This window comes from Xiphophorus hellerii, chromosome 6 (assembly GCF_003331165.1).
Source record: "Xiphophorus hellerii strain 12219 chromosome 6, Xiphophorus_hellerii-4.1, whole genome shotgun sequence".
Classification (NCBI taxonomy): Eukaryota; Metazoa; Chordata; class Actinopteri; order Cyprinodontiformes; family Poeciliidae; genus Xiphophorus; species Xiphophorus hellerii.
The window spans coordinates 11019653-11034593 of record NC_045677.1 but is presented as its reverse complement, the minus strand read 5'-3'; the positions used below and the strand labels follow the sequence as shown (position 1 = coordinate 11034593).

At 38.6% G+C, this 14941-nt stretch overlaps 2 protein-coding genes across 2 annotated transcripts; one reads left to right on the top strand and one right to left on the bottom strand.

Moving 5' to 3' along the window:
* The first annotated feature begins 5973 nt into the window (after positions 1-5973).
* Positions 5974-8102, top strand: LOC116721354 (tripartite motif-containing protein 65-like). The gene has a single exon (XM_032565019.1). It carries the CDS (start codon positions 6320-6322, stop codon positions 7811-7813), a length of 1494 nt encoding a protein of 497 aa, XP_032420910.1. The 5' UTR covers positions 5974-6319; the 3' UTR covers positions 7814-8102.
* Positions 8103-10003: 1901 nt separating this feature from the next.
* Positions 10004-14252, bottom strand: dusp12 (dual specificity phosphatase 12). The gene is made up of 8 exons (XM_032565023.1): positions 14076-14252; positions 13060-13324; positions 12796-12909; positions 12377-12495; positions 12170-12269; positions 11926-12017; positions 11633-11712; positions 10004-10386 (listed from the first exon to the last, which is right to left on the bottom strand). The coding sequence occupies exons 2-8, from the start codon at positions 13320-13322 to the stop codon at positions 10243-10245; spliced, it is 912 nt and encodes a 303-aa protein (XP_032420914.1). The 5' UTR covers positions 13323-13324; positions 14076-14252; the 3' UTR covers positions 10004-10242.
* Positions 14253-14941: the final 689 nt, after the last annotated feature.

The window sequence follows — 14941 nt, the reverse complement described above, 5'->3', positions numbered from 1 at the left end:
AGAAAAAAACAAGTATATGAGGTCTGATGGATATGTAGGACTCACTGGGAAACTATTGATTTGTTAATGTTTTTTTATTTAGAGAAAAAAAAGACTTGGAGCAGATTCTCCAGATTCTGGTACAGATTTGTTCCACAGATGCAGCTCAACATTAGAAACAGGTGTGTGTCAGTGCCAGTGGGGTTTAGAAAGTTAAATCATCTTCCTCCATATGTGTGCTTTCAGTCTTTACCAAAACAACTACACACAATACAAAAGATTTCCACCTTTTATCTGAACAGCATAATCCTACTCAGAACTGACTCTTTGCCATTATCCTGAAATCATTTAATTTACATTTTGACTTATCCCAGGGATTTGATGGAGCTGGATTCTTAATAGTTTTATCTGTTCGATAAATAAGATTAATGAGACTTTTTCAGCTGCACTTACATGAATTCGTACTGAGACATTTTGTTTTACTAGTTTGACCTCTGAAGTTGCACTAGATTTTATTTAAGGAATATCTGAGTAAGGGATGTCAATACAAATGCATGCCACACTTTTCAAATTCATATGTGTGTTAATCAGCTACAAAGAAATCTAGTAACTAGTCAAAATGCGTTCAGGGGAGTTCGAATAATTTAACGACCCTGCCTTTTTGTGTGTGGTAGGCATAATTTAATGAAAATTTTCCCAAAAGTGATGATGCTTACAAACTTTTACATTGGTTAGTATTTTTCTGAGGCCTGAAGGCATAAATGATGCCATTTTGTGTGCATTTGTGGAGTAATTTAGCAAATAATTGCCTGGGATACAATGTGCGAAAGCCCTGGTCTAACTTAATCATTGTAAATGTTTTCAGCATTTTTATAAATTTAAGGATGAAAGCTTTGTGTTGTAATGTTTTAGTTTCCATGGAGACCCTATACTGCTTGAGAGGAAATACTAGAAAGCAGCAAAGCGGATGAGAACAGAGTGAGCACAGAGGGCAGGAATGAAAAAAATAATTGAGGAGAGGGGAAACAGGACATGTGAGATGAATGAGAGGAGGAGGAGAAGGAGACAGGGGAGAGAGCTAATGTGCAAACCAGACATCAGGCTGCAACATCTGTTTTTTCACTTTGAGCACCTCAGACAGAGACGAATACGGCCAAGGCACTGATAGAAATAATGCTGCTGGCTTCTGCTGTGGAGACGGAGACGATGCAGAAATATCGAGCATATAAACGCGAGGAATCAGATGAAAGCTTGGAATATTTTAACGGCGATGTGTATTAATTCACACTTCAATCACACTCAGAGGAAAATATATTTATTATGAAGTCTGTCTGTTGCCTAGAAAATGCAAAAGAAACAAAAAGAATGTGATGTGGAAAGCTAAGAAAGAGTTCTCACACTAAACTGCATGAACTGCACTTCTTTTAAATACTTTTGTTTAAGACAGCCAAAAACTCGTTTAATGCCAGAGACCACAAATTGTGATAACCACTTTTCCTCTTTGGCCCAACAAGTACAGCAGATTTCTTTTTGAGTGTAATTCCCGTCCAAAGTTCCCACGAGCCAAGACACATGGAGACCACAGAGTACCAAGGTAAGGGGATTAAACCTGACTCACATGATCCATTATGTGACTCTTTCACTGTTAACACACCAGACCTGGAACTCCTTAATGGATCAGGTTTCAGAACGTGGATCACCGTATTGCATTGCTGACATTTGACAAATTTAAGCTACTTCATTGCCCAAAAAGGATGATCAAATCAGGTTAGTTTATGCAAAATGATGCACAAATACCTAATGAATAGAAATGTGTTATGTATTTTAGCAGCTATTTAAAATACATTTTAAGTTACAAGATGATGCAAATATGGGGAAAATTGAATAAGATTTATCTGAGCAGCACAATTAAATAAATGAAAGGCTGTGTAGTCGACCTTAGCAGAAGCTTAATACATCATGCAGAGGTCCGACTACAAACACCGAGCTTAAGTTAAAGTACCATGTAAGAAACAAAGATAAAAACCTTCATAAACAGAGGAGATGGACGATTTTAAAGGCATTTAAAGAGACAAGAAATGTAAACTCTTAAGCTTAAGAGCCTTCTGTAGAAAACAGTGTAAATAAAAATAGTCTTTCACTGTTTTTAAAAGATTCAGCCAAAAATATAGACAAGATAAAAGCATTCCAGACTCTCAGTGCCAGAGGGTTCTGTGGATTTAAGAGAGCAAGCACGAAACATTTTTATTCTTCAGTGAACAGATTCTAATCGGATGATGGCATAAAAACATGTTTCATGACAGAATAGTAAATGGATTAAATTTAAATAGGACATTTGCAGTCAAACTGACCGCTCAAAACGCTTCACTCTACAGACACATTCACTCACACTTATACAGCAAAAGGTGGGCAGCTTAGCATTAAGTGCCTTTCCCAGCAGCACAAGCTGCAGTCGCACCCTACAGCCTTGATGACTACTCTACCACTGAGCCAAAGTCAATATCTCTATTAAAGGGTGTGTAAATACTAGTTTACCTTGCTAGTACTGTGTTGCCCTTTGACATTCTGAATTGTCTTAACTCCTCATGTCTTCATTCCACAGATTGAACAAAGTGTTAGAAATATTACTCAAAGATTTTGGTTCATATTGACTCATATTGAGTTCTAGGTTCAAGTCTACACACTTGAACCTTAGGTTGTGCCATTCAAATGATACGTAACTGGGACTTCGGGCTGAAAAGTGAGCAAAGACAATATTCTCCACACCATCATATCACCACCGCCACCCTGAACCTCTGAGGTAAAGCAGGACGGATTCAGGTTTTCATCTTGTTTACGCCAAACTTTGTGAATTTAGTATAAACACATTTCCAGATCAGATCTGAGGTCAGATCTGATCTCTCATGTTAACAAGGATTCTTCATAAAAAATCAATAAAATTATGAATTGTCTATCAAAAATATTTATAGATTTTTTTTTAACTCCCTGGTGCTGATCTCCAGTGCTAACCAGGTATTGTGGACAGGTTACCAGTCCATCACAGAGTAGATAATCATGCACACACACAAACAGTTTAGAGACCGGCAGACCGAACATGAATATTTTCAATAATGGGAGAAAGCCAAAGTACACAAACTCCCCAACTTGGATTCAAACCTTGCAGTTTCTTGCTGTGCACACATGCAGGTACATCACAAAAATGTAGAAGAATTTACATTTTCTTTTACAAATTTTCAGAAAATGTTTCAGAAATCACAAACTGTTAAAACAACTTCAACCACAACATAAACCTTTGGTATGTTTTGCTATTTATGCGTGTCCCAGTCTCACTATTTACAACACATTAGAAGGTATTTTATAGACTTTTGTGTCAAACTCAATGAAGAAAAGTGTTTTAGATTCGAAAGTATATAACAAATACACTGCAAATTTATGGTAAATACTTATTCTTAAACATTTCAGAGCAGAGATTTGCTAAGCACAAGCGCTACAATACATTAATGTGGGTCTAGTTGTTTGCCTGCTACAGTAAATAAAACATGTTGGAGAAGCTTTTATTGATTTCCTTGTTATCACACTCATTCTTAAAGTGTTGTTAACTTGATTATTCTTGTCCTCCTAAAAAGCTGTGCCTAACAGTCAAACCACAAAGAGATGATGGATTCAAGTATTTCAACAGCATTTGTGAAAGGAAAGAAAATCTGCATTTTCTCTTTCCAAGTACACATCTGGTGTCTGAATCACTGATTTTATTATCACAATAAGTCAAATGTCAGGTTTATTTGCTGACAAAATGCTGCAGACATTCAGTACCATACAACCGGGAGCTCTGGCGTGGATCTTCAACACTTCTGAGCTTTCAGGATCTGCTTAGATAAACAGATCTAGTTCAGCTAATAAAACACGAGTACGTCATGAACTTTCTTTAATTCAATTACATGCACTTGTAATTCACTAGCCCAGCACTTCAGGTTCGTCTGTTATAGAAGATAAGAGGAATGATGCCATTGGACTGCTATGAATAAACTTGCTCTTGTTCAAACAACCATAATGTTTGCTTCACAATTCAGTAATAAGGTTTTTTCTACTTTACTTTCATATAATATTATTATTCTGAATTGTTATGCTAGCACTGTTTTTGGCAAATATGTGCATAAGCCCACTGCTTTGTTTAGAAGCAACCACACGGAGCAGCTGCAAATGGATGAATTGTATCAGGAGGTTTCCCTACCAAAAGAAATGATTTTGCATCATTCTGATATCCACCCTCAGTTCCTACACTTTTTTCAGTCAGATCTTCATCCCAGTCTATTTTGGTTCTTAGAAACCTGGGTCATCAAGATTCTCCTACCCCTACTGACAGAACCTGGCAAGTGGACTGCATTCTAAGTTACGTAATAAGTTATATCCTCGTTTAAAAGTGTTTGTCAAATACATTTAAGGTGTCATGACTGTGTTGAGATGAAGTTGGACCCAAATGCAGATGAGGCAGTGGTGTCGAGAAGATGTGATTATTTAATAATTTAAAAAAAGATGATTAAAAAAGTAAACTTACAAAACCACTGGGAACACAGGAAGTCAGAGCAAACAGGAGCCAAGTTCAAAGATATTGCTGATTGGGTTTCAGGTGTGATAACAAATAATCAGAACTAAGAACTCAGAAAAACCCAAAACAACCCAGAACCTTTACATGAACGTAACATGTTGGTCAGGGCAGGCATCACTTTCTGGAGGCTTCTTCTTGTTAACGGGATAATTCTGGATTTTGAGGGAGCTTCTGTTAAAAAGTCATAGGCATGAATCCAGATTCTCATGGGCAAAGGGTAACAGCGACTCCATGAGGGGCTAAGAGCCAAGTGGACTTCTGCTGTCTTAAAACATTTAATGTTTGTAGCTGGTGTATATAAAACATGTATTTTACCATCTCCACTAGGTGGAGCCACAGTACACACTGAAACAGTTTAAAAATGCTCTGAAAAAAAAACCTTGTAATAAAGCAAGGTTTTTCAACAATATTATGCTTCTTTGTTTTAGGTTTTTAAATGTTTTATTAAACGAATTGGATAAAACATCAAGTAAGTCAGAGTACTTTTCTCTCTCTACCTACATAATCATTGCATGGACCGTCAATCTAGGATGTAGCTGAAACACCAGGATTAATTTTTATTTAACTATGAACCTTTGTGCTAATAAATTGCTGTAATTGAAAGTAAAACTGTATTATTTGTCTTTAATATGTTCCGGTTGTGATCGTTGGATATTTAGTTTTTGATTTATCACTATTGACTTCCCATAGTCAGTTCATTTCTTTAAGAATCCGTGTGCTTTTAGTGCTACACTGTAGTATTTTATATGTCTTTCCACAGATAGTAAAGTTACTACCTGTGGTATTTTAGGAGTTGTGTGTATTCTTAGGTTTGTTAATGTGTTATCCCACAATTAATTTACTTTAAATTTATTGTCCTTAAAAAACTAACAACTTACTTTGATGTTATCTTTTATTTTCTCTGTTATTCAAAGCTCAACTGTGATTGCTTTAAATTACTTTACTTTCAACAGGATTTCTAGTCTCTTTTTATTGGAGAACAGAACAACGCGGTTGTAAAACAGTGAGGAACTGGTTTAACGACAAAGTAACATTTCAGAGTCAAACAACCTTAAAAAATCTCAACATTTAAAAACAGGTGTTTTGAAGTTTTTTCTGTCCCAGCACACAAATGTTTCAACAGATAGGGAAACATTATATTATGTTTAGATCATTTTGAAGTGCAGTTATGAAATGTTTTTCAATTCTTCTATAAAAAATATTTTGGATAGACTTCAAATCCTTAGTTTTTGACTTACTCTTGTCACCACACCAGTGTGTTCAAACACTGAAGAGCTGCTTAACTTGTGGGTGTTTACAACATTTCCTGCATCTTGGTTCAATGATGTTCTTTAACAAATCTCTCTGATCTTCACAGAGCGGCTGGATTTCTAATCTAAAATCACACCAATGGAGTGTGTTGACAAATGTATTTGTTTCCACACTTTTCAAAGAAACCATTTCACTTCGGAATGATGAATTACCTTGTGTTGGTCTTACACATAAAACCTAAATGAAATAAAAGGTTGGGGCTATAATGTGACAAAAATAGAAAAATAAATGTTCAAGAGGCACAAACATTTACACCTTCGTACAGCACTTCATACTGACAGAGCTCTCGCCGCTCCTCCGTCTGGAATGAGGTTTATCTTGATCAAACCTTCAGCCCCTTCAGGATTCCTGGTTTTAATTCTTCTTCTAGTTCTGTCGGCTCACAGAGAGCTTTAAACGCCTTCGTGTTTTACTCTGGCTGACATGGCTCATCAGGGAAATCCTGAGCTCAAGGAGAAATTTTGCTGCATGATCTGCCTGGACCTACTGGGGGATCCGGTGATACTTCCTTGTGGGCACAACTACTGCAAGAATTGCATAGAGGGCTGGTGGAATGAAAAGGAGCCGAGTGACACGTACAGCTGTCCTGCATGCAGACGGAGCGATAGATCCAGGCCTAATCTGGCAAGGAACACTCTGCTAGCAGAAGCGATAGAACTGCTTGGAAAGAGTCCAGCTGCACCTGAGCTTTGTTCCTCTTCTGGCCGTGAAGATTTCTGCTCCAATCACAAGGACGAGCAGATGAAGTTATTCTGCCGCACTCATCAGACATGCATCTGCGGCCTCTGTTCAGTGGAGGAGCATAAAGGTGATGACATAGTGTCAGCTGAATCGGAGAGGACTGAGAAGCAGAGAGAGATTCACTCAAACCTCCAGGAGATTCAGGAGAAAATTAAAGACAGAGAAGAAGACATTAAGAAGCTTCAGCAGAAGATGGGGGCTATTGATGCCTCTGCTGAGGAGGCAGTGAGGAAGAGCAGCGAGATTTTTGCTGAGCTGATCGACCTGTTGAAGGAAAGAAGCTTGGATGTGAAGCAGCAGATCAGGAGGCAGCAGAAAGCCGCAGAGAGTCAGATCAAACAGTACAAAGCAAGACTAGAGACGGAGATCTCTGAGCTCAGAGGGAGAGAAGAGGAGCTCCAGCAGCTGTCCCACACAGACGATCACATCCACTTCCTCCACAGCTTCTCGCTGCTGGGAAAACCCGACAAAGCCACAGATACGCTCAAATTTAAAGAATCTGCTCCGTGTTTCTTTAGGGATCTGACAGCAGCGGTAGCAGAAGCTGGAGGCAAACTGAAGCGCTTTGTTCATGAGGAAACCACGAAGACGTCAGCGATGGAGATGGAGCTGAATGTGGTGATGTCACCAGCTGAGCCCAAGAGCAGAGCGGACTTCCTGCAGCGTTCCCATCAGGTCAGCCTGAACCCGAACACGGCCCACAGAAAGCTGCTTCTGTCTCTGGGAAACAAGAGAGTCACACGCATCAACAAATTCATAAGTCCTCTTCATCCTGACAGATTCACAGAATGGACTCAGGCCCTGAGCACAGAGAGCTTTACTGGCTGCTGTTACTGGGAGGTGAAGTGGACTGGGAGAGTTACCATAGCTGTGGCGTACAGCAGGATGAGCAGAACAGGAAGGCAGAGTGAGTTTGGGAGCAACACGGAGTCCTGGGCTTTGGATTGCTACAGAGACTGTTTTGTATTCGGACATGACGGAGTAAAAACGTGCGTGTCCGGTCCCCAGTCCTCCACGGTGGGCGTGTACCTGGACCACACAGCAGGGAGCCTGTCCTTTTTCAGCGTCTCCGACAGCATGGAGCTCCTCCACAGAGTCCAAACCACGTTCACTCAGCCTTTACATGCCGGGCTTTGGGTCGGTGTTTGTGATGGATCTACTGCTGAGTTCTGCTAACAGTTTTTACGAGGCATCTTGTGAGACCGGATGAAAACAGAAACACCCCATGCTCTGCTGTTTCCCATAGAAGAAGATTGGGGCTGAAAGTTTTCAGGAAATGGGCTAATGTCTTCCAGGGGAGCAGGTGGATTCTTTGATAAGCAGGGGGGAAAAAAACATGTTTATTTTAAAAAGAAAACAGACGAGGCAGAAATGTCAGTGTTTTATTCATGGACTTAAAGCCAAAATTGAGATAATGAACTAACTATGCTTGAAATAGATGTAAAATATGTCTTCATCTTCTATATAAAAAAGTTACTTTGAATGCAAGTCTTCTGAAGATGCCTGAAATGTGCAACTCCAGGAGAGCAGTAAAAAATTTAGCATAGATCTCTTCTATTAAGGCCTCAGAGGTTTGTTGGAAAACATTAAAAAACAAACAGCATCTTCAAAATGCAACTAAGTGGAAGAAGGAGCTCTGGTCGGATGAGATGAACGTTTTGGCAAACAAGCAAAATGCTTTGTGTTTTATAGTTAAACTCTCAGATAACAATGCTCCTTCAGTTTTGAAAAGAAGTGGCAAAGCTGCAAAAATTGTACTTTTAACACTTTACATCACATTGCTGCTGTAAAGAGATAAATGTTCCATCAATAAGTGAAAGCTTTATTCACACAACTGAAGAAATATCTACACCATGTTCCAAATTATTATGCAAGTGATATTTTCTCAGATTTTCCTAAATGGTCAATGCAAATGATGGTCATTATAATTTTCAAGTCATGAACTATTACAGTATAAATCAAATTTTACTGAACAAAGTTCCCCATGAGAACAATAATTTTTTCAAAAAATAAAAAACTCAAAACACACTGTTCCAAATTATTATGCACAGCAGGTTTTCTAAACATTTTATGGATTATAAAGAACTGCAAACGGTCATTCTTTAAATGGTCACATGTACTAAAATCAAAAGCTATTTCAATCAAAAACATCTTAACAGACCAAGTTACATGTTAACATAGAACCCCTTCTTTGATATCACCTGCACAATTCTTGCATCCACTGAACTTGTGAGTTTCTGGAAAGTTTCTGTTTGAATTTCTTAGCAGGATGTCAGAAAACCTTCCCAGAGCTGCTATTTTGATATGAACTGTATTCAGATCTTCTGCTTGAGGAAACTCCAAAGGTTCTCAATAGGGTTGAGATCAGAGGTCAGAGGAGGATGGTGACCACACCATGAGTTTCTCCCCTTTTATGCCCATAGCAGCCAATGACACAGTGGTATTCCTTGCAGCATTCATTGTCATGCATGAAGATGATTTTGCTACTGAAGGTACGGCTCTTCTTTTTGAACCATGAGAGAAAGTGATCAGTCAGAAAGTCCATATACTTTGCTGAGGTCATTTTCACACCTTCAGGGACTCTGAAGGGGCCGACCAATGATTCTCTCCCCATGATTTCGGCCCAAAGCATGACTCCACCACCTCCTTGCTGATGTCACAGTTGTGTTGGGATGTGGTGGCCATCCACCACCAATCCACTACTGCGACCATCTGGACCATCCAGGGTTGCACAGCAGTCATCAGTGAACAAGTCTGTTTGAAAATTAATCTTCATGTACGGCTGGGCCCACTGAGACCGTTTCTGCTTGTGAGCTCTGGTTAGCGGTGGCCCAATAGTAGGTTCATGCACCGCAAGCCTCTGGAGGATCCTCCACCTTGAGATTCCAGAGGCACCAGCAGCTTCAAATAACTGTTTGCTGCTTTGTAAGGGCATTTTAACAGCTGCTCTTTTAATCCAATGAATTTGTCTAACAGAAACCTTCCTCATTATGTCTTTGTTCTGAATCAGCCACAAATCTCTTCACAGTACGATGATAACGCTTCAGTTTTCTTTAAATATCTAATGGTTTCATATCTTCTCACATGGCACCACACTATCTGATGATTTTCGTCAGCAGAGAGATCCTTTCTCTTTCCCATATTGCTTGAAACCTGTGGCCTGCTTAATAATGTGGAACATCCTTCTTTAGTAGATTTCCTTTAATTGAGCTCACCAGACAACTAATCAACCAGCTCTCTGAAATTAATTATAATGATTCAAAGAGCCCTGACACACAATGCCATCAATAAATTTAATAGCACAACAAAAAAACTTTATCTTTATGACACTTAAATCCAATTTGCATAATAATTTGGAACACGGTGTACATGTGTTTACTGAATGCCACTCCATTTTTCTTTATTTAAATACAATATTTGCAGGTATATTACATTTACAGTCACATGTATGCTCAGCATAGATGTTACTCGTTGAAAATAGTTCTTATAAATTTTTACATTTTCTTAGATTTTTCATTTTTACCATTACAGAAATGTAAAGCACAAATGTGAGCCATATTAAGATTGGCTCCCGAGTGAGGCGTGTGTGTGTGCGTGTGTGTGTGTTATTTCTGAATGTGAAGCAGCCGGATCTCGTCTACCCTGTTGCGATGCAGCTGGAAGGCGGGCATGACCCAGCGGCCGCACGAACACTGATCTCCGCACCAACTGAACGAGCCCAGCTTGGAGCGACACTTTGGACAGAGCAGCTGCACAAACACAGAAACTATGTGTTTTTTTATGTGAAGTCCAAGGAATATTATCCAGTCAAAGTTTATTTACACATTTACAACTACCTCAGCTGACCAAAGTGCTTCACAAGATAAATAAAATAGAGATTTTATTTATCTCTATCATAAAGAGATAAATAAAATAAGAAATAAAATGACGTTTGATGAAAGCAAAATGCAATAGTAAAGTTGGCCGTAAAATGCTAATACAAAGGAAAACCCAGACATACTTAATTTCAGCTGCAACAATTTCCGCAAAACTCAAATCAATTAAATTCTTTCTTTCTTTTTCTTCCCTTTTTTGAAGGGAAATAGATGAGTTTTCAGTCTGGACTTAAACTGACCAACTGACAGAGAGAGGAAGACTGTTCAGTCTGGGTGCTGCACAGAGGAAGCTCTGTCACCTCTAGTCTTCAACCTGGCTTTGGCCAATTTTTTCTCAGGGCTCTGGGTGGAGCGTAGGGCTGCAAGAGCTCACTTATCCTCACTTATGCAAGAGCTCACTTATCCTCCAGACAACTCAGTAGTTGTCTGGAGGATATTTCAGAAAATATGTCCCTGTGGTTCAAAACCGTTGCAATAACCTTATTTATACGATGCATAATGTTTCGTTACAATAGCGAAGAGAAAGTTCCTCAAAATTCCCAGATACTCCAATTGATGTAAAAAAGTTAAATAATAATTACAAAGTGCTTGATTCATATTTAAATTACATTAATGACCAGAATATTTCTTTATATATGAAATTATTTTCAATTTTTTTCTAATCTTTAGATATATATATTTTTATTCATGTTGTCTGTGATGTTGCCTCTGTTGTGTTCTTTGTGAAAGGAATCAGTAAATATTATGTGTTTTTGCTCAGTAAAAAGAAGAAATTGTCTGGAGGTTTTTACCCACTGAATAAACAGTATAGTAATCTTTGTGAGATTTCTGTGCTGCTGCAACAAAAGATAATTCTTTTTGCACATATTTATTGCATATTTTTACAAGCATCACTAAGTTCAGAGTGGAAAACAATGCAACTTATGGTCAAATTAAAAAATTTATGTTCTGGTAAGAAAAATGTTTATGCTATTAACTTAGTATACATGTGATAACTCAAAATAATTCAATATTTTTGGACAATTTTCCTCTAAACACTTTCTTACCGATGAGAAGTAGGCATGTTTCTGTGGTCAGACTCCCTTTTTTGTCCCAGTGTATGGCCCTAAGGATGTCTTACCTGTCCATTCATCACTCCAAGTAACGCCGGTTCCATCCACTGAACCGGCTCGATGAAGTACGAGGTACACTGGACTTCTCCTGAAAAAACACCGCAATTCACGTTAGAGATTAAGAGAGAAAATCCAAGATCAACATGTCCACCCAATAATGTCCTGAAACGTGGATAAAAAGCTTTTTTGTCCCCAAGTACTAGAACTAATACGGAAACCCACTTTGACCAGGAACAAAGGCACATCCAGCTTGGTGGCAACGATGTGTTTGCTGCATTGTGAAGTGAGAACTGACTCTTACCTGTGAGGTTACTGGGCTTCTTGTGACTGAAGGCTGATGCTCCCTCTCCTACAGAATGACTGAGAATACTGGAACCGCGAAACAGAGTCCGTCTGAAGAGAGACAGTGGACGGCAACGCAGAAATAAACATGAAACATCATACATGCAGGCGCATTTGTGATGCAGCTTTAGCAGAAGCAGTTTCACTAAGAAAGCATACTGAACTATGTGTAAGTTGAAGGAAAGCGAGTGAAGTCAACTTACCTGCATTTTCTGCATCTGTAAGACAATTCAGAGGAGTTGGAGTGGGCGGGGTCACATGCAAAAATCTCCCTGGGCAACTCTGTAGCGCCCTGCTGTAACTCTGCTCAAACGAACAGACCAGGGAGAAGGAACAATCAGAGAAAAAAAAAAACAAACGCAAAAATGATGCGCTGCGTCAAATGCAAGGAGTTTCTCATCTGGGTCTACCTGGGTATTTCTCTGTGACCTTCTGCAGTCTGTACTGTTTGTAGGAAGGACTGGATGGGTCCACTTCGCAGTGCATGGCTTCATAGAGATGCAGCTGCTCCTCAAAGCCACTGTTCACCCTGAAAACATACATCTGGAAACTAACAACTGGAAGCAGAAATTTTGCATCGTTGGGTGAAAACTAACTTTGCCGTTTACTCTCATTGTAACAACAAGGAGAGGCATGCCTCTGAGTCCCTATCTGTAACTGTAATCTGGACATTTCTGGAGTTTTATACAAGAAAGGTTGCTCACATTGGTTCAATCGAGACAACAAACATTAGTTTGTTCATTTGTGTGAAATTAGACATGAATTTCATAAGTATTAACCTGACCAAATAAAGTTTTATCTCTACGATGGGCACAGAGCAGGCACTCACTGGACATCCTGTTTGAGACTTTTCAGTTTGCTGTAGGCCTCAGTGAAGCCCAGCTGATGTTTCTTCATCAGATACGCCGTTACGATGGCGGCACTGCGACTCCGACCCGCCTGGCTGGAACGTGTGTAAAAACAGTGAATAAAAAACAGAGAAACAGGTACTCGCTGATGTGAGAGCAGGGAGTGTTTGATTCGATTTAAAGAAAATAAGAATCTAATGACAATTCTCAGGAGAAAAGGTGTAGTAATTCACCTTTGACCTCACCAGTGAACGAGTGCCGCTCCACCCGCTTTAACCGCCTCCTCAATGAAGACAAAACAGGCATCCATGTGACTGAGGAGGTCAGACGCGGCTTCATCTAGAACGTCGATCCACTTCCTGGAGAGCTTCCCTTCAGCAGGGAGCAGCGGCCCGGGATCCACAGAGTCCACAGACAGGACGTGAGTAACAGACACAGCGTCCAACGCCTGCCTGTCGTTCAGGTCGCCCGCAGTGCCGATGTACACACCAGCGTCCACCAGCAGCATGGCTGCAGAGAGAGGAAAACAAAAAGGTTGTTGGATAATGTTATTTTTTTAGTTGAATGCTTCTTCAAAGACTTATTCTGCTTTTGGCCTCATTCAATCTTGGATCTGATCTGTTGTCTTGTTTGAGCACCTTTACAATACTGTGAAACTTTAGGATAATTTGCATTAAATAATGAAACCCATATCATTTTCAGCTACTGAAGTATTTTAATTTGTTCTAAAAACCTTTCAAGGCATCTTCAGTGCAGAGAAAATGAACTTGTACATTCAATATTCAGTTAAGGAGCTCATTTTCACCTTCAAAACGGCATTAAACAAGTTTGCTATTTCGTGTGAAAAACAAAATTAATTATTAAAGTGACTTTGAACCTGAGCGAAGAATTTCTTTCCAAGGTGTAAAATATAACAGAAACCCTAAATAATGTTCATGTTTTAATGCCCTCTACAAAATCTTGAACTACAGATTTGTTTAAAATGCATAAACATAATTTATGAGATTAATCACTTTATGATTGATCCATAATTATAATCTAAGCGAACTCTTTCACAGCAGTGTGGGTATTTAAGTAAACACATTAAAATGTAAAGCCAAAAGATTACGCTAAAATTATTTTTTTGTGCCGATAAACATCTAAAATAGTGAAGTTGTTTGCTCATTTGTTTCAAAGACGTTGCGACGGACTATTCAGATGAAAACTGTAATCTTAAATTAATCACAGTAAACAAGCATGCTGTGTTAGTCTGCAGACCCACCTGTTCAACTAAATTATTTATTTTCCCCACAAAATCTGCAGCTTTCAATCTGGTCTGATGAGCCTTGAGCATAAATGTGTCGATTACAGTGGAAGCGAATATAATAAACAAACGCCGAGGCAAATTCAGAAGCAAACGAAGGACAGCAGCATGATACGGTGGTGTTTGGTTCGTCGCTTAAAGAGTACGGTCAGAAACATAAGAACGTACTCTTGTGTTCCGGTCTTATGTGGTTTCTTTTATTTTGGAAAACCCTCTGTTCAGAATGAATGAATGAATGAATGAATGAATAAATAAATAAAAAAATAAATGAATAAATAAATAAATAAATAAATAAATAAATAAATAAATAAATAAATAAATAAATAAATAAAGGGGACAGCAGTATGTATTTATAATTATATTATTGTGTTTTGACAAAAATATTTTCATCGGTCTCAAGTCTTTAAATCTTTCTGACTGATAAAAGTCTGTTAGTCTGAAAGGGTAAATTTTCTTTTTTTACGGAGACACAGTTGAATGAAAAGAATAAAACATATTTTATGAAAGCAGATTTATTCTCGTAATACTAAAACCTCAGTTGTTATCTGAATGATTACATTTCAAGTAGTTACTAAAGAATCAATAACTGAACTATTAGCAATCACACTAATCTGACAATTAATTAACTAACAAGACATAACAGACAAACATGCAATCTAGATACCTTAAAGAAATTCTGACAAGATTTGAAAATTAACGTTCAGGTTTTCTTTAGTTTATTAAAGACCAAACGGCCCGTCCCTGGCGAAAGGTAAACTCATGAACAAACTCAAAAATAAATGCATCACTTGGATTTCTAAATACCTCACTCTACTTTAGGAAAG